Source organism: Rutidosis leptorrhynchoides, chromosome 1 (genome assembly GCF_046630445.1).
Source record: "Rutidosis leptorrhynchoides isolate AG116_Rl617_1_P2 chromosome 1, CSIRO_AGI_Rlap_v1, whole genome shotgun sequence".
NCBI lineage: Eukaryota > Viridiplantae > Streptophyta > Magnoliopsida > Asterales > Asteraceae > Rutidosis > Rutidosis leptorrhynchoides.
The window spans coordinates 525,876,873-525,903,554 of NC_092333.1; the positions used below are offsets into that span (position 1 = coordinate 525,876,873).

The 26,682-nt window shown below is 35.2% G+C and overlaps 2 protein-coding genes across 2 annotated transcripts in view; one reads left to right on the top strand and one right to left on the bottom strand.

Annotated features, from left to right (window-relative positions):
- LOC139842020 (uncharacterized) overlaps positions 1–21,864 on the top strand; it is a 195,642-nt gene extending 173,778 nt beyond the window's left edge. The window contains exons 5-7 of the mRNA XM_071832200.1: positions 20,773–20,926; positions 21,024–21,188; positions 21,295–21,864. Coding sequence (XP_071688301.1) covers positions 20,773–20,926; positions 21,024–21,188; positions 21,295–21,753 — 778 coding nt within the window. The 3' untranslated portion in view covers positions 21,754–21,864. The remainder of the gene's footprint in view (positions 1–20,772; positions 20,927–21,023; positions 21,189–21,294) is intronic.
- LOC139877301 (S-formylglutathione hydrolase-like) lies at positions 21,838–25,636 on the bottom strand. The gene is made up of 7 exons (XM_071864712.1): positions 25,460–25,636; positions 24,656–24,773; positions 23,879–23,926; positions 23,534–23,730; positions 22,487–22,585; positions 22,346–22,411; positions 21,838–22,156 (listed from the first exon to the last, which is right to left on the bottom strand). The coding sequence occupies exons 1-7, from the start codon at positions 25,628–25,630 to the stop codon at positions 21,980–21,982; spliced, it is 876 nt and encodes a 291-aa protein (XP_071720813.1). The 5' UTR covers positions 25,631–25,636; the 3' UTR covers positions 21,838–21,979.
- Positions 25,637–26,682: the final 1,046 nt, after the last annotated feature.

Genomic DNA, 26,682 nt, shown 5'->3' on the forward strand with positions numbered 1-26,682 from the left:
AACGCGTAAAGAGATTAATATATCACATAATATTCACATGTTAAAAATATATAGTTTCCAACAAAATTTGTTAAGCAATCATTTTTCAAGTAAACACGGTCGAAGTCCAGACTCACTAATGCATCCTAACAAACTCGATAAGACACACTAATGCAAAATTCTGGTTCTCTAAGACCAACGCTCGGATACCAACTGAAATGTCCCGTTCTTATTGATTAAAAACGTTCCATATTAATTGATTTCGTTGCGAGGTTTTGACCTCTATATGAGACGTTTTTCAAAGACTGCATTCATTTTTAAAACAAACCATAACCTTTATTTCATAGATAAAGGTTTTAAAAAAACTTTACGTAGATTATCAAATAATGATAATCTAAAATATCCTGTTTACACACGACCATTACATAATGGTTTACAATACAAATATGTTACAATAAAATAAGTTTCTTGAATGCAGTTTTTACACAATATCATACAAGCATGGACTCCAAATCTCGTCCTTATTTAAGTATGCGACAGCGAAAGCTCTTAATAATCACCTGAGAATAAACATGCTTAAAACGTCAACAAAAATGTTGGTGAGTTATAGGTTTAACCTATATATATCAAATCATAATAATAGACCACAAGATTTCATATTTCAATACACATCCCATACATAGAGATAAAAATCATTCATATGGTGAACACCTGGTAACCGACATTAACAAGATGCATATATAAGAATATCCCCATCATTCCGGGACACCCTTCGGATATGATATAAATTTCGAAGTACTAAAGCATCCGGTACTTTGGATGGGGTTTGTTAGGCCCAATAGATCTATCTTTAGGATTCGCGTCAATTAGGGTGTCTGTTCCTTAATTCTTAGATTACCAGACTTAATAAAAAGGGGCATATTCGATTTCGATAATTCAACCATAGAATGTAGTTTCACGTACTTGTGTCTATTTTGTAAATCATTTATAAAACCTGCATGTATTCTCATCCCAAAAATATTAGATTTTAAAAGTGGGACTATAACTCACTTTCACAGATTTTTACTTCGTCGGGAAGTAAGACTTGGCCACTGGTTGATTCACGAACCTATAACAATATATACATGTATATCAAAGTATGTTCAAAATATATTTACAACACTTTTAATATATTTTGATGTTTTAAGTTTATTAAGTCAGCTGTCCTCTTTAGTAACCTACAACTAGTTGTCCACAGTTAGATGTACAGAAATAAATCGATAAATATTATCTTGAATCAATCCACGACCCAGTGTATACGTATCTCAGTATTGATCACAACTCAAACTATATATATTTTGGAATCAACCTCAACCCTGTATAGCTAACTCCAACATTCACATATAGAGTGTCTATGGTTGTTCCGAAATATATATAGATGTGTCGACATGATAGGTCGAAACATTATATACGTGTCTATGGTATCTCAAGATTACATAATATACAATACAAGTTGATTAAGTTATGGTTGGAATAGATTTGTTACCAATTTTCACGTAGCTAAAATGAGAAAAATTATCCAATCTTGTTTTACCCATAACTTCTTCATTTTAAATCCGTTTTGAGTGAATCAAATTGCTATGGTTTCATATTGAACTCTATTTTATGAATCTAAACAGAAAAAGTATAGGTTTATAGTCGTAAAAATAAGTTACAAGTCGTTTTTGTAAAGGTAGTCATTTCAGTCGAAAGAACGACGTCTAGATGACCATTTTAGAAAACATACTTCCACTTTGAGTTTAACCATAATTTTTGGATATAGTTTCATGTTCATAATAAAAATCATTTTCTCAGAATAACAACTTTTAAATCAAAGTTTATAATAGTTTTTAATTAACTAACCCAAAACAGCCCGCGGTGTTACTACGACGGCGTAAATCCGGTTTTACGGTGTTTTTCGTGTTTCCAGGTTTTAAATCATTAAGTTAGCATATCATATAGATATAGAACATGTGTTTAGTTGATTTTAAAAGTCAAGTTAGAAGGATTAACTTTTGTTTGCGAACAAGTTTAGAATTAACTAAACTATGTTCTAGTGATTACAAGTTTAAACTTTCGAATAAGATAGCTTTATATGTATGAATCGAATGATGTTATGAACATCATTACTACCTTAAGTTCCTTGGATAAACCTACTGGAAAAGAGAAAAATGGATCTAGCTTCAATGGATCCTTGGATGGCTCGAAGTTCTTGAAGCAGAATCATGACACGAAAACAAGTTCAGGTAAGATCATCACTTGAAATAAGATTGTTATAGTTATAGAAATTGAACCAAAGTTTGAATATGATTATTACCTTGTATTAGAATGATAACCTACTGTAAGAAACAAAGATTTCTTGAGGTTGGATGATCACCTTACAAGATTGGAAGTGAGCTAGCAAACCTGAAAGTATTCTTGATTTTATGAAACTAGAACTTTTGGAATTTATGAAGAACACTTAGAACTTGAAGATAGAACTTGAGAGAGATCAATTAGATGAAGAAAATTGAAGAATGAAAGTGTTTGTAGGTGTTTTTGGTCGTTGGTGTATGGATTAGATATAAAGGATATGTAATTTTGTTTTCATGTAAATAAGTCATGAATGATTACTCATATTTTTGTAATTTTATGAGATATTTCATGCTAGTTTCCAAATGATGGTTCCCACATGTGTTAGGTGACTCACATGGGCTGCTAAGAGCTGATCATTGGAGTGTATATACCAATAGTACATACATCTAAAAGCTGTGTATTGTACGAGTACGAATACGGGTGCATACGAGTAGAATTGATGATGAAACTGAACGAGGATGTAATTGTAAGCATTTTTGTTAAGTAGAAGTATTTTGATAAGTGTATTGAAGTCTTTCAAAAGTTTATAAATACATATTAAAACACTACATGTATATACATTTTAACTGAGTCGTTAAGTCATCGTTAGTCGTTACATGTAAGTGTTGTTTTGAAACCTTTAGGTTAACGATCTTGTTAAATGTTGTTAACCCAATGTTTATAATATCAAATGAGATTTTAAATTATTATATTATCATGATATTATCATGTATGAATATCTCTTAATATGATATATATACATTAAATGTCTTTACAACGATAATCGTTACATATATGTCTCGTTTAAAAATCATTAAGTTAGTAGTCTTGTTTTTACATATGTAGTTCATTGTTAATATACTTAATGATATGTTTACTTATCATAGTATCATGTTAACTATATATATATATCCATATATATGTCATCATATAGTTTTTACAAGTTTTAACGTTCGTGAATCACCGATCAACTTGGGTGGTCAATTGTCTATATGAAACATATTTCAATTAATCAAGTCTTAACAAGTTTGATTGCTTAACATGTTGGAAACATTTAATCATGTAAATATCAATCTCAATTAATATATATAAACATGGAAAAGTTCGGGTCACTACAATGAGCTTCTTAATCTTTTTTTTTTTTTTTGGTTAGATGCCAAACTCCACCAAGACCGGGCCCTTTTCTTTTACAAATTTTGTTTCAATAATACAAGTGGTGGAACCAATAAAAACTACAACCACTAGTGTCACTTTTCTTGCTACCTTGTGTCGTGTGGAGTCAAAGAAGGAACCGAAATTTTTTTTTTTTATTAATGGATTAGCTATGAGATGATAGTGATGGTGTTTAGGGTAATGGAAGATGACCATGAGGTTACAGCAAATAATAAGACATATTTGTTACTATATGTTTCATAATTATTTGATAAGAAGAATCCACCAAGAAAAGAATTGATGGAACCCCACGTTTTCTATTGTACACCGAATTTTTTTTAAATCTTTACAAATGGGGTCGTGAGAATGCTAGGTGTGTTATTGGAAGTGGGATCTCTTTGGTACTTTGGCTGAGAATAAATTTTTAATTTGGGTCGTGACCCATTTTGTTTCATTGGGTCATATATATATTAATTGTTGAACCGAGGACCTGCATTCTTGTTGGACCGTAATGATACGTGATGTTGATATTAAACCAGGAGGATGACGATGATGTTGTTAAAATTATAATGACGAGGGTTAGATGATGATACAAGTTAGGATGAAGATGATGGTGCATGATGATGAGTATGATGGTGATACTTCATGATAATGATAGTCGATGGTTATGTTAGTAATGATGGTCGCATATGATTCCCGAATGATTATGATTCTAGGTTGTAAATGAATGATGAAGATGATAGCAAAGCGTTTAGATGATTATGATTATGATTATGATATGATTTTGTGAATGGTTATGATTAAGATGGTGGAATTAAAATGTTTAGGATTATGATTAGGATTATAATGATGATAGTTTAATAGGATTATAAAGTTTTACAAGTGATGATGATTCGGGTTAAGGATGTTATCGGGTTAGCGGGACGTCGCGGGTTCAAACCCGGACTTGGGCATTATTGTTAGGGCTACTTCCTTGAGATAGTTATTTATTTATTTATTATTATTATGATTATTATTATTATTATTATTATTATTATTATTATTGTTATTATTATAATTATTAATATTCTTAAAATTATTATTAATAATATCATTAATATTATTATTAGTATCATTTTTAGTAAAAACTCTCAATTATATTAAAAGTATCATTTTTACTATTATTGTTATCATTACTAGAGAAGTTATCATTTTTATCAAAATTATTATTATTACTATCATTATTATTATTTTGACATTAATATTATTATTTTTATATTATCAATATTATTATCATAATAGCTAATATTATTATTATTGTAAAAATAAAACAACTTTTATTTATTATTATTATCAATATTATTTTATCAAATAACTATTAGTTATATAAAATAATATTTAATACACATAACATAACTATATTAATACTTTTATGATAAATATTAATAAATATAATTAATAAGGTTATTAATGAAAAACCTAATTAAAATAACAATTAAACCACTAATAATATATAAACCTGTTCGATTACTATTTTATGTGTATTAATATATATACAAATGATATAGGTTCGTGAATCCGAGGCCAACCCTACACTTGTTCAATGTCGTTATATGTATTTTTACTACAATATACAGTATGGTGAGTTTTCATTTACCTTTTTACCCTTTACATTTTTGGGCTGAGAATACATGCGCAACTTTTATAACTGTTTTAAGAAATAGACATAAGTAATCGAAACTACATTATATGGTTGAATGATCGAAATCGAATATGCCCCTTTTAGTCTGGTAATCTAAGAATTAGGGAACAGACACCCTAATTGACGCGAACTCTAAAGATAGATCTATCGGGCCCAACAAGCCCCATCCAAAGTACCGGATGCTTTAGTACTTCGAAATTTATATCATGTCCGAAGGAGGATCCCGGAATGATGGGGATATTCTTATATGCATATTGTGAATGTCGGTTACCAGGTGTTCAATCCATATGAATGATTATTTTTGTCTCTATGCATGGGACGTATATTTATGAGAAGTGAAAATCTTGTGGGCTATTAAAATGATTATTTATGTTAAACTAATGAACTCACCAACCTTTTGGTTGACACTTGAAAGCATGTTTATTCTCATGTATGAAAGAAACATTCCGCTGTGCATTTGCTCATTTTAAAGACAGTATTTGGAGTCGATCATCGCAATGGAACCAGTTGTTGGTGACTTCATCCAGATGGATTAGGATGGGTCCTTTCAGTATCCTTATTCGTGTTGGTTTCAATTCTCCAAGGTCTAGTTTAGCGTATAGTGAATATGGCATTAAATTTATACTAGCACCTAAGTCTGCCAATGCTTCTATTGAACTAAGACTACCCAGAAAACATGGAATTGTGAAACTTCCTGGATCTGATAATTTTTCTGGTATCTTATTCAACAGTACTGCAGAACAATTAGCATTCATAGTAACAGCCGAGAGTTCTTCCATTTTCTTTCTATTTGTGATTAGATCTTTTAAGAATTTAGCATATCTAGGCATTCCTGAAATTACATCAATGAAAGGAAGATTTATATTTATTTGTTTAAACATATCCAAGAATTTGGATTGCTCGGCTTCAAGTCTTTCTTTTCTCATTTTACTCGGGTAAGGAAGTGGTGGTTGGTATGGTTTAACATAAGGTTTAGCCTTAATTGTGTTATCTTCATTAACCTTTTCAACTACCGGTTCTGTTTCCTTATCTTGCTCAGGTTGTGGTTCTTGTGGTGTAGGAATAGAATCATCAGAAATTACAGGTATTTCAGGTGGTTTAAGTGTAATACCACTTCTTGTGGTGATGGCTTTAGCTATTTCTTTCCGGGGGTTAGAATTTGTATCACTAGGTAAACTTCTCGGTTTTCTTTCACCTATTAACCTTGCTAGGTTACTTACTTCTTGTTCCAAATTTTGAATAGAAGCTTGTTGATTTCTAAATGCTTGAGCATTTTGTTCATTGGTTTGTTTCTGAGATGTGAAAAACTGCGTTTGAGATTCAACTAGCTTCGACATCATATCTTCTAAATTTGGCTTTTTATCATTGGTTTGTGGTGGTTTGTTTTGAAAAATAGGTCTTTGCTGATTGTAAGTATTATTAGATACTTGTTGGTTGCTAGGACCTTGTTGATTGTTGTATAGAACATTTCGGTTATAATTCTGATTTTGATTGTAGATTGGTCTTGGCGGTTGATAATTATTCTGATAATTATTTCCAGGCCTTTGGTTTATGTATGAAACATTCTCTCTTTGTTCCATTGTTTGTTCAATACTGAGATAATCTTTTGTTAAATGTGGTCCTCCACACTGCTCACAACTAATTCATATTGAGTAATATCTTTAGTCATCTTTTCCATTCGTCTCTCGACAGCATCTATCTTTGCAGAAATGGAATCGAAGTCATGGCTAGAATCGGCTTTAGCTGCTTTAAATGATCTAACGATATCTTTTTCTTGATGCCACTCATGTGAGTGGGAAGCAGTGTTATCAATAATTTTGTAAGCGTCGGTTGCGGTTTTCTTCATAATGGAACCACCAGCTGCTATATCGATGTCTTTTCGTGTAGTGATGTCGCATCCTTGGTAGAATATTTGTACTATTTGACAAGTATATAAACTGTGTTGAGGACATCCTCTCAACAATTTTCCAAATCTTGTCCACGCCTCATATAGAGTTTCATTTGGATTTTGTGTGAACGTAACAATTTCTCCTTGAAGTCTCACATCTTTAGATGCCGGAAAGAATTGTTTAAGAAATTTTTCAACTAAAACGTCCCATGTATCAATCGCCCCTTCAGGTAACGATTCTAACCAATCTTTGGCTTCTCCCTTTAAAGTCTAGGAAAATAACATGAGATAGATCTGTTCATCCTCCACTTCTCGGATTTTAAATAGAGTACAAATCCTATTAAAGGTACGAAGATGTTCATTTGGATCTTCCTTCGGCGCACCACTAAATTGGCATTGATTAGTTACCATATGTAGGATTTGTCCTTTGATTTCATAATCTGGCGCATTAATGTCTGGTTGAGTAATTGCGTGACCTTGGCCAGTGCGTTTAGCTCTCATTCGGTCTTCCATACTTAGAGGTTCCAGATTCTCCATGATTGAATTTGTTGAATCTGAATCACTAGAGGATTCTGATTTAATGGGTTGTTCCTTGACAATCTCTGTTTGAATGATTGGTGGTTCCGGAGAAAAGATTAGTGGTTCAGGATCTCTGAATTGTCCCTGAATATCCTCCGGATTCTCAATTGTGAGGTCGGGTTCAAAAAATGGATTATCGGAAATTTGAATTGGAGTACTTGGTCGACTTGATGACGATTCTAAAAAAAAAATCAACGGCGACAATATTGGCTAGATGTCTTGATCGAGTTAAAGGTGGTAAACGTATAAAAGGTGGTGAACGTTTTGCTCGGTGCATTCACTGAATATCCTATTAGTTATAAAAGATAAAAATTATTAAAGTTATCAAATTAATAGACTTTTCTGATTTTGCCCACGTTTCGAATAGCTAATAGATGCAGCAGGTAGCCAGGACCCTTTAAATCGGAAGCTCACAACTCGCCACTAACAAATCCAACTATTACTACGAACCAGAAAATTTTGGATGTCTATCAATTTAACCACTTAAAATAATTTTTCGTTGAAATTTAAAGAAATTTTAGAGAATAAATAGAAAAAAAAATTCTAAGTCCTAAAAACTAGAGCGTTGAGAAATAAGAAAGAAAAAGAGCGCGTCGAAAAACGTCAAAAAATAAAAGGTCGAAAAATAATAAAAAGAAAAAAGAACGTAGCGCGTCGAAACTTAAAAGTCTAAAAACTAAGAATTAAAAGTTGCGTCTAAAGGTATTAAAGCTTAAAAGGAATTCTATATCCAAAACGGCAATAAGTTAAAAAGGTACTAAAATTTTAAAACGGCGTCGCAAAATTCTAAAGCACCTAAATCTTAGTCTAAAGAAAAAGCACTTAAGGGATTTTACGGCAAAGCCTAAAAATCTAGAAATAAAAATAACTATGGCAAAAACTATGACTTAAAACTAAATACGAACGAAAAATACAAATATTACGCTAAAATAAATAAAAAGATACAAAATATAAAAATAAACTTAAAGTTATAAAAAGTACAATTTTTATAAAAATATTATTTTTATATTATTTATTATATAAAAGTATTAATTTTATATTTAATAAAACTAATTAAAACTTAAATTACAAATTAAAACAAAAAACTAAATTAATTAATTAAATAAATAACCCTAATTAGGGTTTATAATAATAATAATAATTAATATTCCGTAATTAATGCTGAAATAGGTCAAACTGTGGCGTGTCAGATCAGGCCATGCAATCGCATGGTCTTTGCGTTATAAATCCATGCGGTCGCATGGAGTAGGGTTTCGGGCTAGAATCTGGGCTGCTACAGTGTAGCCCGATTACTTATATATATATATATATATATATATATATATATATTTTTCTGTTTTATATTTAATTTTCTGTTTTTATAAAATATATATATAAATAAAAACTTATATTTTAAGAACTAAAATAAAAATAAAGAAACTTTATAATTTTATATATATTTAACAAACTATTAAAAATATATAATTTTTTTGTTTTTCTTTTTATATTTTTATATTTTTAATAATTAAAACGTATTTTTACAAAAACGTATTTTTACAAAAGTAAACTAAGAATCTTATATATATATATATATATATATATATATATATATATATATATATATATATATATATATATATATATATATATATATAGCGTTTCGCTTCCGACGTTTAAGATTCCCCGGCTGCGGCGCCAAAAATACTTGATGTTATGCGAGGTGTATATGAAATAGTATTAATTTTTACTACAAAATACTATTAAATACGATACAATTTTACACAAGTTATTTATTAATTTATAGAGTGGATATACCTAAACCTTGCTACAACACTTATAGGCAGTGTACCTAATCGTACAGTAGTGTAGTTTTTAGTAAGTCCGGTTCGTCCACAGGGAACTTGCCAAGTTTAACGCTATATTTTTAACTTGTAATTGTAAAAATACAAAAATATATATAAGTAGTATTATTATTATAAAAGGGGGTTTTTACCGTTTAATGACCGGTTTGTCGATTTTTAAAACTTTAGTCGCAGTTAAAACCTAATATAAAATATTAAAAATAAATATAACTTAATTTTAAGCCTAAAGTAAATAACGATAATGAAATTGCGATAAATAAAAGTGCGATAAATAAAATGACAATAAATAAAATTGTGATAATTAAAAGGTACGATAATTAAAATGACAATAAATTAAAGTGCGATAATTAAAAGTGCAATTAAATATGAAATAAAGGAATTATGCTTATTTAAACTTCCATAATCATGATGTTTGACGTGTTGATTTTAGTTTATTACCATGGGTTAATTGTCCTTTGTCCTGGATTATTCAATATGTCCATCTGGTTTTTGTCCATAACAGTCCATCAGTCATAAATATAAAGTGCGAGTGTCCTCGTCAAATTATCCTTATATCCGAAGTCAAATATTCCAACTAATTGGGGACTTAAACTATAATTACACCAAGTGTCCTTGTATATAATTCACCCCTGTTTTAATAAGTCCATTAACTATTAATCCATTCCCGTGTCTGGTTAAATGAACGATTATTAGTACTTATAAATATCCCGCCCATCGTGTCCGATCGAGTGTATATGGTTATTTATAGGTACATCTAATTGTAAATCTTTATATTAAATTAACAAACTATCATTTAATTAAACAAACATAAAGCCCATTAATAACCCATAGTCTAATTTCCACAAGTGTCGTTCTTTTGTCCAAACCCCAATTATGGTACAAAGCCCAATTACCCCGTCTTAATATTTTAGCCCAACATCACGATTACTTCGGCTTAAATAAGCATAATGATAACTTAGCTACGAGACATTAATTTAAAAAGGTTGAACATAACTTACAATGATTAATAATAGCGTAGCGTTACACGGACAGAATTTCGACTTACACCCTTACAACATTCGCTAACATACCCTTATTATTATTAAAATTAAAATTAAAATTAAAATTATAATATATATATATATATATATATATATATATATATATATATATATATATTACGAGTGAGAGATGAAGAAGAGAAAAAAGATGTGTTTACATTCGACTGAAACTGCGAAATTTATAGCAATGTGGCCTCACTTTTTGGGTCATGCGACCGCATGGAATTCCTTCTTCCTGGCCATGTGATCGCATGGCCAGCTGGGACAGCTCACATTTGTTGTTTGCTTCTTGCCGACGGTTTTATAAATATATATAATTTTTAAGAATTATTTATATATTATATTATATTTATGTGCATAGTTGACTTGTAATTTTTAGTCCGTTGCGTCGAGCGTTGAGAGTTGACTCTGGTCCCGGTTCCGGATTTTCGAACGTCCTTTCGTACAATTTAATATCTTGTATTTTGCGTTTCGCGTATTGTATTCTTGTAATTTTGAGACGTTTCTCATCAATAATTTGAACCTCTTGGATTGTACTTTGTACTTTTGAGCTTTTTGGTCGTTTGCGTCTTCAATTCGTCGAATCTGTCTTTTGTCTTCACCTTTTATTATTTAAACGAATATCACTTGTAAATAGAACAATTGCAACTAAAAGCTTGTCTTTCTTGAGGGATAATGCTATGAAATATATGTTCGTTTTTAGCATTATCAAACTTCGTAATAAAATCCATTGTTATCCTTTCCCACTTCCATTGCGGGATTTCCGGTTGTTGAAGTAACCCAGAAGGCCTTTGATGTTCGGCCTTAACTTTTGAGCAAGTCAAACACTTGCCAACATAAGTTGCAACGTCCTTTTTAAGATTAGGCCACCAGTACTGTTCCTTAAGATCGTGGTACATTTTACCGGTTCCTGGATGAATCGAATATCTCGACTTGTAGGCTTCATCTAATATAAGGTTCCGTAGATCTCCATAACGAGGTACCCAAATTCTTCCGGCATAGCATCGGAGTCCAGTCTCCTTAACTTCAAATCGAGAAACGAGAATGTTCAAGTATTCATGAGATATATTCTCCTCCTTGAGAGCCTCATCTTGGGCTGCTCGGATCTGGCTATTGAGGTTCGAATGAATGGTGATGTTCAGTGCCCGAACACGAAGAGGTTCCATCCTCTCCTTTCGGCTCAAAGCGTCAGCTACAACATTGGCCTTGCCAGGGTGATAACGAAGTTCACAATCATAGTCGTTCAGCGTCTCGATCCATCGACACTGTCTCATATTCAGTTGCTTCTGATCAAAGATGTGTTGGAGGCTTTTATGATCGGTGAAAATAGTGCTCTTAGTTCCATAAAGATAGTGTCTCCACAGCTTTAATGCAAAGACAACGGCTCCAAGCTTGAGATCGTGCGTAGTGTAATTTCGCTCGTGAATCTTCAGTTGTCAGGAGGCGTAAGCGATAACCTTTGTGCGTTGCATCAGTACACAACCAAAACTACTTTTTGAAGCATCGCAATAAACGACGAAATCGTCACTGCCTTCAGGAAGTGATAAGATAGGTGCGGTGGTTAACTTCTTCTTCAAGGTTTGAAATGCAGATTCCTGTCCAGGTTCCCAAATGAACTTCTTCCCTTTGTGAGTCAGCGCGGTCAAAGGACGCGCAATCAGAGAGAAACCTTCAATAAATCTTCGGTAGTAACCGGCGAGACCTAAAAATTGGCGAATGTGCGTCGGAGTAGTGGGGGTTTCCCACTTGCTAATAGCTTCAATCTTTGCGGGGTCAACCTTGATACCTTGATCACTCACAACATGACCCAGAAATTGGACTTCCTTCAACCAAAATTCACACTTGGAGAATTTTGCGTACAGTTGCTCTTGTCTCAAGAGTTCCAACACTAGACGAAGATGTTGTTCATGTTCTTCTTCGCTTTTGGAGTAGATGAGGATATCATCTATGAAGACGATAACGAACTTATCCAGGTATGGCTTGCAGACACGATTCATGAGATCCATGAACACGGCAGATGCATTGGTTAAACTGAATGGCATCACGAGAAACTCATAATGACCATAATGAGTTCTGAATGCAGTCTTCATCACATCGCTCTCTTTCACCCTCAACTGGTGATAACCGGATCGCAGATCGATCTTAGAGTAAATGCTCGATCCTTGTAGTTGATCAAAAAGATCGTCAATTCGGGGAAGAGGATACCGATTCTTGATCGTCAATTTGTTGAGTTCAAGGTAGTCGATACACATGTGGAATGATCCGTCCTTCTTCTTCACAAATAAAACAGGTGCGCCCCAAGGAGAGAAACTTGGTTGGATAGGTCCACGGTCTAGCAGTTCTTGTAATTGGCTCTGCAACTCTCGCATCTCGGAAGGTGCGAGTCGATAAGGTGCGCGAGCTACATCTGAAACTCCACTGCTCTCGGTGGCGGTAATCCGGGCAGTTCTTCCGGAAAGACATCGAAAAATACGTTCACAATTCGTACGTCATCCACGCTCTTCACTTCAGTTTCTAACGTTTTCACATGTGCCAAAACAGCAAGACGTCCTTTCTTCATGATATTTAGCGCTTTCATGCAACTAATGAGATTCAGTTTCGAACTACATCTCTCTCCGTAAATAATCAGTGGCTCACCGTCTCCGTGTGGTATACGAAGAGCTTTATCTCCACAGATAATGTCGGCCCTTATCTTGGTCAACCAGTCCATACCGACAATAATATCAAAGCTTCCCAACTTAATGGGTATCAAGTCAATCTCGAAATCCACATCAGCTATGTTGATGATAGCTCCTCGGCTAACTTGGTCAACTTTCTCAAGTTTTTCATTGGCTACCTTTACAAGCATACTCTCCTTTAAAGGAAATAATGACCAATTTATCTTAGAGCAAAAGTGTCTACATACATAACTCCTATCGGCACCAGTATCAAATAGGACAGAAGCTAATAGATTATTGATAGTGAATATACCTGTGACCAAGTTGGGGTTCTCACGGGCATCCCTTGCATTTACGTTGAAAGCTCTGCCACGCGGTGGTCCGCCGTCCTTTCGCTTGTTGGGACACTCATTTCTGAAGTGGCCCGTTTGTCTGCATTCATAACACTTTCTCGGTCCATTGGGGTTCGGCTTCCCAGTCATGGTGGTGATCTTGCAGTCCTTGCTAATATGCCCGGTCCTTTTGCACTTTTCACAAACAACGTTACAGTACCCGGTATAGTGCTTGTAGCACCTCTTGCACTGTGGCAGACTGCCCTTGTAGTTGGGGTTCGAGTTGGTGTTCGGATTGGGATTCCCACCGTTGTTGTGCCTCTTAGCGGGGGTTTGATCATAGGCTCTCCTCTTGTTGTTGTCCCACTTACGCTTATCACTACTACCCGCTTCGGATTTTGAATTCTCCGGTTCCTCGCTGATAATTTGGTTCATTAAGGTATGCGCCATGCGCATTGCTTCCGGGACATTTGGTGGCTTAGATGAGGTGACATTTCCCTTAATGGACTTGAGAAGTCCCCACAAGTACCTTTCCATGCGCTTAAACTCCGGGGTAACCATGGTAGGACACATCAGGGCTAATTCCAGATACCTACGGTTGTAACCATCGAGATCGTTTCCCACAACCTTCAACTGCCCAAACTCAATCTCCATTTTTTTGGATCTCTGTCCTAGGGCAATACTCTTCAATCATGGCCCCTTTGAATTCCTCCCAGGGGGTAGCGTACGCTTCATCAATACCCTTTTGCTTGAGCCAGTGTGTTCCACCAGGTTAGTGCGCCGTCTAACAACGTACATGAGGCATACTTGGTTTTGTCCGTCTCTGAGCAGTTACTAACACGGAACACAGATTCTAATTTCTCAAACCACCTAGTGAGACCAACCGGCCCCTCAGTACCACTAAAGTTGTGGGGCTTGCAGCTTTGAAACTCTTTGTATGTGCACCCATTACGAATGGGCTGGTTAACTGGTGGAGCTTGGGGGTTCCTTTCCACTAAAGCTGCGGCTACACGTTCAGCGATCATTTCCTCGATCTGTGCTGCGGTTGGCGTTGATCTTCCGTTGGCCATTGATGTTCTAAACAAAAATTTTGACTCAAGTCAAAATCCAGTATTCAAATAGTAATAATACAGTATATGGTAACCAACATGGAATCAACACATCACATGTTAATTAAGTAACGCAAATAGATTCAGATACCACAAAGTCATCACACTGTAACGTAAATAGAACACCGTACAAAGATTAAACAACACAAAGTTCCATTCATTAATAATAAGTTGCATACATCCGCATAGGTTCGTACAATACATAAGTAAAACATAATACTACAAACGAGATTACATAATGAGATCTACTACAATAACCCTAAGGTGACGGTGGGTAAAGGATGTCCATCATGTGGGACACCTGCTCCTCGAGCTCAGTTACCCGATCACGGAGGATATCCACCTCCCTCGTCAGTTCCTCGACAGAGGGAGATGGTGGGACAGGCGGTTCTGATGGTGCAGGTGGTGCTGGTGGTTTGGGTGGTGCAGACGGTCCGGCACCAGAAGTAGATGTTGCGTATCGGGGAGCCTTACGTATGAATGGATCAGTAAGATACGGCACAAGCCGCTTACGGGTGGTAACTCTAGTCCTCAATCCATGTGCGTTAACGGACGATCTCCCTCCGTCAACCCCAGGAATAACAGTACCGTCAAAACGATACCGCTTCTTCGGCGGGGTAGAGGGTGGCTGCACGGGTGTTTCCTCGGGATCCTCATCGGAATCCTCGTCACTGGAGTCATCAAAGGATGAGTCGTCGGATGATGAGTCGTCGGAATCATCTGGGGGTGGCTGCACGGGTGGCTCTGCTCGACCGGCTATCATCAGTCGGTATCTGAAAGGCGGGATCGGCACAAGACGTCCATCAGGAAGGCGTCGGCACCAATGGTTATGCTCATTACGGAACGGACCTTCCCCAAGTTCCGCGGGAATCATAGCACCACCGGAATGGTGTTGTGGCTCCGAGGGTCCTGGGACAAGTGGAGCTGGAATCTACTGTAGGTCCTCGGCTCCGTCAGAGGTGACCACTGGGTCGGGTGCATGGCTACTGGCTCCAGAGGATGAAGCGCCAGAGTCACTGGAAGGTGTCGACGACGGGATCTGAGAATCGGCAACAATGGCAGGCGAGGTGGCTGATGAGTCTGAGTCGCTCTCCAAAATGATAACAGGTGGAATATCCGACATCTGAACAAGGAAAAATAACTTTTTCCATGTCAGTAAGTCATAAAGCAAGCACATATTAGGCAAAGTAACTAAGACAGTCTAGATCATGTATAGCGGTAAATAGCATGGCAATAATAACGAATTGTACAGAAGTAGCATGCAATCGAAAGTAGATAGTATCATGCAGTAGTGAAAACAAGTAGCAGTGTATAACATATAGCAGTAAAAGCAAACAGCAGCATGCATTAAGTTCCGCAGAAACAAGTAAACTAGCAAGTTGTAGATTAGTCCTATTAGTGAATCCTACTCGGTCCGGTCTAGACTCACTAATGCAACCTAATTCCCTACAACCAAAGCTCTGATACCAAATGTGATGCCCCGTACAAAACCATCGTGTACGAGTCATCAACAACAGGATCATTACAAGGTCAAATACTATATATTGTTTCAAAAAGAGTTTGCTTTCATGATAAAAGGTGACGTTTTAACCAACGTCAAATGTTTAACATCCGAAAGTATGCTTCAATGAATAGCAAGCAAAAATAATAGTACGTGACTCGTAGGTCGTTACAATTACATCATTTCAAAAGTAATATAGTTTGAATGCAAATTAAACGTTTCATGCGGTGAAATCTCTAATAAGCGCAGCGGGTGTCTACAAAGCATGACTAGTACAGTGGAAGCAAGCAAACCTTAAGCACCTGAGAAAAACATGCTTAAAAACATCAACACAAAGGTTGGTGAGCTATAGTTTAAGTATAACAGTAATGTAAGGTAGGCCATGAGATTTCAGTGCTTCAACAGCGTTTCAAAATAGTATGAAAAGTATATGTATAACCGTGGGCACTTGGTAACTAACTTAACATTTATCACCCCCTAAAAGTACACTTAGTGAGTGCGTATGTTTACGAAGTATTAAACACCCATTAAATGATAGCGCTACTAGCCCGAGTGGGGATGTCAAACCCTATGGATCCATATCTAAGATTCGCGTTCACCGGTTCAAAGACCAATGACTAAACGTTACCGAGCTAAGGGGAAAGTATATGCCGTTATATAACCCACACATATATAAAGTTTAAGTACTCGTGCCTAGTATGTAAAACGTAAAATGCGCATGTATTCTCAATTCCCAAAATAGTTAAAGTAAAAAGGGATGCTATAACTCACAGTGGAAAGTAGTAAAAGTCGATACGCGGGAATAGTAAGCAAGTGGTTGGTCCGGAAGGTCCTCAACCTAAGTCAAAAGTTACTAAGTCAGTAAATCGTTCCCAAAGGTTTAAAAGTATGTAAATTAGGTCTTAAGTACCATCATCATTCATCATTAAACAAAAAGTGTAAGGTAAGTTTTAAGTCAAGACTAGGGTTTGAAATAAAGACTGATTTCATTCAGTCGCCACGACCTCTATACAAACTGAAATGAGGTGAGACCAGTGGCCATGGCTCCATATATGAGTCCCCTAGGTACTGACCAATTTCCAGAACCAAACTCATCTTCATTTGACCGTGGTGACGGTTTAAGTGCGAATAGGTCAGAAATTTCAGCACAACGTTAATAGGGTGTAGTGACTTTCGGGAGGCCATAGATCCCAAACCGTTACTCGGATTAAGACAAGGTCTAAACGGAAAATCATCTACTCAAACTGAAATATCTGAAAATTAACTTTACAGTAGCCCAGGTAGTCTGATCAGTTCCAAAAACAGTAAGAAATGTGTTCCGGTGGGTTCTTGGTGCTTGATGCTCATCACGGTTCTCATCCTTGATGCGTATAGCTTCAAGTGTATAACTCGTTGATGGGTTTGCATCATCTTTACCAAGTTTTGACCATCATAACACTAGTGTAAGTCTAAGATATGTAGCACAACTCACTAAAGAGTTGTATGTAGTTTGATGAACCAAAGTTACATCAAGATCTTAGATCCGACACATACATGAGTTCTACTAGTAATATTAAGCTATAAATTTGAAAGTAAACTAAATAATCAAGATATTAAGTTGTAGAACTTAGATCTTAGCTAGATCTTTAAGATCCTAGACTAGAAAGTCTAGATCTAGTATTCTTAAGTTAGATCCTAAGTTATAGAACTTGGATCTTCACTTTAATGAAACTATAAGTTATGAAACTTAGATTTTCAACTAGTAAAATGTATATAAGCTTGTAAGCTCTTATTTACAACAAAATTAGAAGACCATAAGCTATATAAACTTAGATCCAACATAAGTGTTTGAAGTTATAACTAGAAAGTTATACTTCCATGTTCTTGAACTTATAAAGTTAACTTTTAGTTTCAAGAAATATGAGATCAAGATTAACTAGTAATACTTGACTAAATTAACAACATCACAACTTTAGAGTACTTACAAAAAAAAAGAAATAAACTAAAGTACAAGTATTATGTTCATGTTTGTTTCATACTTAGGAAGATTCAAATCAAAGTTTGGATCTTAGGATTTAAGTCTACAAAACATGAACACATGTATGATTATGAAACTTATGAACTTTAAATCTTGAAAACACTTAAATGTAGAACAATAAACTAGTAAGTTTAGATTCTTGTTCTTGGTTCTTCATCAAACAAAAGATGGAAGTAACCAAGATTACATGAAGATACAAGTTAGAAAACTTGATCTTTAATCATAAACAAGAAACAATAACAAGTAACAACAAACTACAACTAGTAAATGATGATGATGGATGGTGGTTTTAATGGAAGAAAAAGAAAGAAAGTAAAGCTTGTTACTTACAATATTTGAGAGAAAAAAAAAGAGAAAAGAGAAGTAAGTTTGAAGTGTGTGTAAAAGTGAAATGATACTAGTAAATAAGTAACAAATAAAAAAAAATTGAACTCCCTCCCTTGCTTGAAAGTGGGCCGTTTTGGGACAAATGAGGCAAGGTCAAAAGTAAACTTTCCAACATGGGAGAATGGTGTGAGCTTGAAGTGGTAATAAAGTTAAATGGTGTGGGAAAGATGTGTAAGTATACATGTAACTAGATTCCATTCACTAATTAATCTAAGTTAAGCCTTAATAAGTTACTAGTAACAAATGGGCTCCTAATTAATCCATTAAGAGGAGTAGGGTGGGCTTCCAAGTCCATGTACATTTATAAAGCTCAAGTATGTAAGTATGTAACAAATAAATAAACAAAGCCCAAGTAATTAACTACTAACATTCGTTAATTAAAAATGATTAATAATAATTAATCATGAACGCAAATAATATTTGAAAATATTATTCGTGAAAAGTACGTGTGTCACAAAGACAAGTCGGGCCATGAAAAGTTAAATACGGTAACAAGTAATATGTATAAGAACACGTTTATTAAAACGCAAGCATTAATAATAAATATACGTTGAAAAATCCAGGGTCGTTACAGATCATACTCTCTTTTTTAAACGAAAAGTAAATTTAATTACATGCTTAATCATTTATGTTGACGATATGATAATAACAGGAAATGATAAAGAGGAAATTTCTAACTTAAAAATGAACTTATTTAAAGAATTTGAAATGAAAGATTTGGGCAGACTCAAATATTTTTTGGGGATTGAGGTATTACGATCCCAACAGGAAATATTTATCTGTCAAAAGAAGTATGTTCTTAATTTTCTTGCAGAAACAGGTATGATTGATTGCAGACCAGCTGATACTCCAATGATTCCAAACCAGAAGCTATGTATGGAAGATGAAGCTGATCTTGCTGATAAAGGGCAATACCAAAGGATTGTGGGAAAATTCATCTATCTTGCTCACACTCGCCCTGATATAGCACACGCAGTTGGAGTTGTGAGTCAATTCATGCATCAACCACAGGTTAACCATATGGAAGCCGTAATGAGAATCATTAGATATTTGAAGAAAACAGCGGGTCATGGAGTTGTATTAAAAAAGAATGGGCACCTTGAAGCACAAATTTATACGGATGCAAGTTGGGCCGGAGAAAAAGGAGATAGACGGTCAACTTCAGGTTTCTTCACAATAGTTGGAGGAAACTTAGTTGCGTAGAAAAGGGAGTGGTGGAGGCATTATGGATTCGAAAACTCTTGACAGAAATAGGATTCCCTCCAAATGAAGCAATTCAAATCTTATGCGACAATGAAGCAGCAATTGCCATTTCAGAGAATCCAGTCAGCACGATCGAACCAAGCATGTGGAAATAGACCGACATTTTATTCGAGAAAAGCTAGATGGCGAAATCATCTCTCTCCATCTATTAGATCAGAAGACCAACTAGCCGACATCCTCACCAAATCAGTCAATGGAAGACTCTTCAGTGAAGTTCTTGGCAAGTTGAATATCGGAAATCCCACTATTCAACTTGAGGGGGAGTGTTAGAATACTGGAACAAAATCAAGATTACCATTTTAGGCAATTGACTTTAGGATCAGAAGAAAGCATTCTTCATCATTTCCACATTGAGAAGATTACAAGACAACACATAACACAAGATTTCAACGGATATAATTCAGCATCTTTCCGTAAAATGGAGTGGTTCCAAAAGTAACAATGGAGCCTAACTCCACTTAGATATAGCTGTTAGGATTTTGTTGTATAAAGAATCCCTTTGTAATTTCATTGAAACCAATTCAGTTCAATAAAAAAACAATCACTAATCAATAGTTTACAACAATTACAGCTTTCAATTCTCAATTGTAACATATTACACATAAGTATATTAAACGTAAAACATAAATATTTCAAACATAGATATATGTCACAAAATCTAAACTTAAAAAATATTAAATTTTTGACCTAACTTTGACTTGACCGAATTTGACTGACTCATACCCGACTTGGCCAACTCAGCCCGACTTTTTAGCGTTGAGCGACATTTTAGGCGTGTTCGGGCGAGTTTTGACGGGCTAGTCCCCAAACCGACTATCAGTCAACGCGTTGACCAACTCGGCCGACTTTTACAAGTGATTTTTACTCATGTGTACGCGGCTGAACTGGATTATCCCATGAACGTTTCTGATCCTTTCTCACTACTCCGAGATATGTCGTTAGTGAGGTTTGAACCTGAATGCCATTACAAAAAATTGATAGTATTTTGGTGCAGGTCTCCTCTTCCTCCTTATGTGGAGGTTCCTCATACATTTGATTATCCAATGCTCACGGACCCTTCAACTGTCGAAATATCAATTCAGACTCCTGCGTTGAATTACTCGAATTTGCAGCCTATGACGAGCTATCTTTCATTCGCTCCTCCAGAGGTTAAGTTTATCTATTAAACTTATGTAGCAAGTATATAACACTCATACACATACTTTCAAACGACAAAAAGTGAATAACGTGATACTTGAACTGCAGCTATTATTTGAAAAGTACCAATTGGATGAACAAGCATGGATCGACACTATCAAATCCGTAAATATTGGGGAAATGGTGCGAATCAATACCATGGATTGGCTTGGTCAGTCGAAAAGCTCGCCGGAAACAGTTTACTGGTCTTCTTCATCCTCTGAAGTAGCAAAGGTAACTTATGATTTGTGACAATTTTAATCTTTTTAAACCTTACAAAATTGAAGAATCTAACCATAAAAGTAGTAAACCATTACTCAATATATGTTTGTAAATGCAGGTTGTTTTCTCAAAGCATGCAAAAGTGAAGTTACTTGTATCTTACATGCCAGATTTTAACATCAATACAGATGAATATTTGAAGTTCCTTTTGTATACCAATAATCTATGTTCTTCTTCACCAGAAAACAACTGTTCTGGTAAAATCGAGATCAAGTACTATGTAATTCCAGGTTATACGTCTAGTGGACCTGCAATTAGTAATGGCACAAGTACAGGAAACACGTATCCAAGTTACAGTAGATACAACCTTGCAAAATATGCAGTTAGCAATCGGCAAGCACACATTGGGACCAATAACTTGATCTGGGATCACTTTTATACGAATGCTGGCATCGGTTTTGGAACGTACAATCCTGCAATTGTGATGCAGCTTCAGAAGATATTCGATGCAGACTGGGATTCTCCTTACGTAGTTCCAGTCGAGTCGATGCAAGATGGTCATGCTTTTTCAAGCTGAGTTGAAGTCATTTTTATTTGTTGATACCCTTTAGATTAAGATCATGTATTATGCATTACGAATTGATGTGGTTTGTTTATTTTTTCACATTGCAATAAGAGAAATCATTGTCATGTCTTTTAATTAACATGAATAACCATACAAGTCAACGTGCGTTTTCATCTATTTAACAATAAACAATGTTAATACTCAGACCCAACAAGATCAAGAGCCGTGGTTTAAACGTTTACGAATTAAGAGCTTGAGCATGGTGACGAATGTGATCATCTATGAAAGAGGCTACAAAATAATATGAGTGATCATAGCCAGGCTGCATGCGCAATACGAGAGGAACTTTCGCATTTCTGCACGCCTCATCAAAGTTGTTTGGCAACAGGTTAGACAAATACTCGTCATCGGCGCCCTGCACACAATCATCATAAAAAATTATATAATGAAATAGTAATAATAAAAACAGATAGCTTGTCAGACATGTCAATTTGTTTGAAGATAGCTAGATTACAGGCTTTTAGTTACAGATGTTACCTAGTCAATTAGGCTAAGGGCAATTATATAAGAAACCGTTATATATCTCATTAGAAACAATAACTACCTGATCAATCAAGATTGTAGTTGCAAAGTCATTAAACTTAGATATTAGGCAAGTAGCATCATACTCCTGCATTTACGAGTTATTCCAATGAGCACCTGTTACTTTTGGTACGTGATATTACAACTTTAATAACAAATATACCTCCCAAGCAGTCTTATCGTCACCCAAATAGCTTGTGAATACCTTCTGTCCCCATGGAATACTGCTAGGATTTGCAATAGGTGCAAACGCGGACACTGACTGCAACAACACACACAAGAACAAAAAAAAAATCTTAGTAGAGAAATTGAAGTAATATTATACTAAACAAGCTCCAAATATTAATTAAGCTAGTTTTTTTTTTTTTTTTTTTGAACAGCGATATCGACATTGAATGTTCTCATTTTTCACCCACACACGCGTTAGGAGGAAAACCAATTCGCGACGATGTTGGCAGTACCATCGACGGTTGGGAAAACCCCCCAGAGACCTTCTCAAATCACATTGATGTTGGTAGTACCATCAAAGGTTGAAAACTCCTTGCTTGGATTGAGAATTGAACCTGGGTTGGCAGTACCCCAAGTTGGATCCCACCCCCATATCACTCAAACCAAAATTCGGTGGTAATTTACTAAACTAGTTTTATACGGCAATCTCGAATACTTTGTTTTTCTTAAAGGCATACACCCCTTTAAAGTTAAAGCAATTGACTAACATATATCTCCAGGTTTCAACTAAAAACTATGGTAGGAGATATTAGTTAGCCATTACTTTAAACACGTAAGAAACTCGTTCTGTATTTGATGTGGGATTACCTAAACTCATGTCCACAGTCGATGTGAGATTACCTAAACTCATCTTCCTCAATTAGGTTTGTCCCAACCATCCTAAACGAGTAAACGGCGCGTGAGTGACTCTTATACCATATGTAACAATCCTTTAAAGTTAAAGCAATCGGCTAATCATATATCTCCAAGTTTCAACTAAAAACCATGGTGAGAGATTTTAATTAGCCATTACTTTAAGCTTATAAGAGACTCACAATTACTTTCTCTATTTGATGTGGGACGGGTTATTACACACACCAATATCACAAAAATCCATGAATATTTACAAATAGTTCCATCCTAAGACTTGAACCTATAACCTCTAGATTGATGGGTTACGTCAATACCGCTAGGCCAATGGCTGTTTGGTAATATGGGATACCTTGTACTTGTCAAGGTTTTTCAAATAGATTGTAAGTGCTCCGTGTCCACCCATAGAGTGACCGCTTATAGATGCCCTTGACGTATCAATTTCTGGGAAGTTATCAGTAACAAGTTTTGGAAGTTCCTTGACCACATAATCATACATTTGCCAGTTCTTCCACTTCTCTACAGTAGCATTCAAGTAAAATCCGGCACCTGAAATAAATGTATGAAAGATGAAAGACAAGCACATGCTATAATCGTCAAATTAACTATTCTTCTGTGTATAGTAATAAAAACAATTTCAAAGTCAATCCAACATATGCGTTTTCTGAATTCTGATTTCTTGCAACATAGAACATACCAACACCAAGATCAAAGCTGTCTGCTTCTCCCTCCACATTCAGGCCTCCTGTATCAAGCAAACAAAGTATTACTCGGTAACTGGGTTTATATGAGACTAATTAGTACCTCCCTACCTATAACGATTTAAATGTAGATCAACGGATATATAAAGCATCAGAGGTATAGCTTCTTAATAAGTAAAGGAACAAAATATATGGTGCAAAAACCATCGCAAAACTCCATTCATATTTCAAACTCATGTCTTCACTGGTTTCAGCATAAGCATATTGTAATCTTGACCTAACTTTGACCGACTTTTGACTGACGACCGACTTTTTTGACCATTGACCGACTTTTTCAGCGTTTATCTCCAAATCAGGTCAGGCTAGTCAACAAAGGCCGACTAGTCGGCCAACTTGGCTATTTTTTGCAACACTGCATATAACGTAAGCAACTGGATTTCATTAGTTACCATATACTCCTTCCTTCACCATAAAATGTGACAGTTTACGATTTGGCCATTAAGAAGACTAATACATCGAGGTTCCTTATTTTATAAGATTCCTTTCAAAAGTTACTGTGTATGCCAATTAGCAATCATTACAAGATATTAGCGCAATGCTGACCCCGTGTAATTAAATGCCACATTATTTAATCAGTAGTCAACAGATTTTATAAACTATGTAACAAGTCAAACGTTGCATTTTCTCGGGACACAGGGAATACTCGGCTTTCTAAACTGAAAAAGAACATGTATAACCATACATATGATAAAGAATTACGGCGGCCAACTTACGTGGAGATGTATCCGGAACAACTAAAGCAATGCCTTCGGTTGAAGCAACTCGCTGCGCACCAGACTTAATTATGAAGTTCTCATCGGTGCAAGTAAGACCAGAGAGCCAGTAAAGCACCTAATCCGTAAAAGTAAATTCAGTCGTAAGCATAATGAAACTTCCAGCTGTGTATCTAATTTGTTTAACAAATTTAATTATAAGCACTCAGGGAAGGCCCGGATGGGGAACAAAGTGATCGACCGCTCAGGGCCCATGATTTTATGGGGCCTAATTTTTTTATATAAACAGAAGAGATTTGAGAAGTAGTAGAACTAGGAATACTCAAATAAAACACCAAAGACAAAGCAGGATAGGCACAAAAACAACAATCAAAGGCCTCAGAAATACTCCACTACTCATGTTGTTTAACATTTTAACAAAAAACGATAACAAATTCATTGAAATCATAATCATAATTCGTAGTATATATAAAAATTACAAAAACGTATGGAAGCCAATTACAGAACAAACAAAAACAATCTTTCTAAACCTTTAATTTGGTAACCTTAAAAAAGACCTAGGTTTAAATCTGTATACAACTTCCACAAACCCTGGTCAGACCTATGTACCAATGACCACATAAAATGAATAAAATGTACAATGTAAAGCCTTAGGCACAGTATATCTATAGCCATTATTTTTCTAAAAGCATCAAAAGGCAAAACAACAATCAATAAAACAAAGTAGATATAATCAAACAATAATCAAACAGTAAAACATGTAAACGGAATAATTAAAAAGAGTAGAGAGTGAAGATGGAATACAGGGAACTTTTGAGAAGATGAAGAAGAAGTTGAAATTGATAGTGATGGAGGGAAATAAATGTGGAAGTTCATGGAACAACCGAGTGTTGGTGAATAATGTTTGTATCGTTTATTGAATCCTTCAAACATTTTCGAGCTGCTGATTTCAGTTGGTATAGTGCTCATCTCCATTTTTGTGTTTTTTGAGTGGATGAATGAATGAATAAGAAAGAAAGGGTTTTTATTGCCAAAATTGCTGAAATCATCCCTGTGTTAAGCTTTTTTATCCTTTTTCATCCCTCCCAATTAAAAGCTGCAAATATAGTCCTTAAAGTGACTTTTTAGTCCCAAAATCATCCCTGTCACTAAAGCTTGTTAAATATGCTTGTTAACTTAGCCACATGTTAAAAATGTTAGGGTAATCTCGTCTTTTTATACTCCACCTTATTCTATCATCATCTTATCTTCTACTTCTCCTACCCAATCTTCATCTTCTCTTCCATATCCATCTTTAAATAAAAAAATCTTTAACTAAAATCTAAATTCAAAATCAAGTAAAAACCCACTTATATAATCGAAATTAATGCCCATTCTCGAACACTCAAACCCACCAATTCAAATATGATTCGTTGTTTTGTACCCACCAAAACCCACTAATTATTATGGTGGAATGCAATCTGCCATATACAAAACTCAGCTGTGAATCTCGTGAGCTTGAAGCGCAATCTGCCATAACTTTATTTATTACCTCCTGAAACAACTTCCAATTCATAGCTTGTGAGCACAGCTGGTATTCTTCGTCGCTTTCATCGTCTACATTAAATCCATATTTGTACTCTGACGAAACTTGCAAATCATGCAACCATCATTGTTTCCGTTGAAATGGTGACAGTCAGATCTGCAACATCGACACCCGAGTCCGACCGTCGACGAGAGACCTAACGTGAAAAAACCCTAATTTCAAGTTAACTTACGGCCTCCGTTCCACGAAAGGTTATTTAACATCAATTCGCTAGTTTTTTGTACTTTTCGGCAATTAAATTGATTTTCATTTTTGGTTTCAATATGTGTTTGCTCGGATTGGTAACATGGTTAATATGTGATTTCAATAGGATCTTCTTTTTTGTTGACTGTTTTTATATAGTTGTGTTGAATGATTAGTTTATATATTATATATAACTTGAATTGTTGATTAATTGTTGTTGAACTTGTGCATTCGATTACCATTTCTTATAGAATTTAAA

What these genes read in the sequence shown, in the direction of transcription:
- LOC139877301 (XM_071864712.1), bottom strand. Translation starts at nt 25,630, where the DNA reads ATGGAGATGAGCACTATACCAACTGAAATCAGCAGCTCGAAAATGTTT. An exon ending in AAAACCTTGACAAGTACAAG is followed by an intron (nt 22,586 to 23,533) that starts GTATCCCATATT and finishes GTGTTGTTGCAG; the next exon opens with TCAGTGTCCGCGTTTGCACC. An exon ending in ACGATAAGACTGCTTGGGAG is followed by an intron (nt 22,412 to 22,486) that starts GTATATTTGTTA and finishes TCGTAAATGCAG; the next exon opens with GAGTATGATGCTACTTGCCT.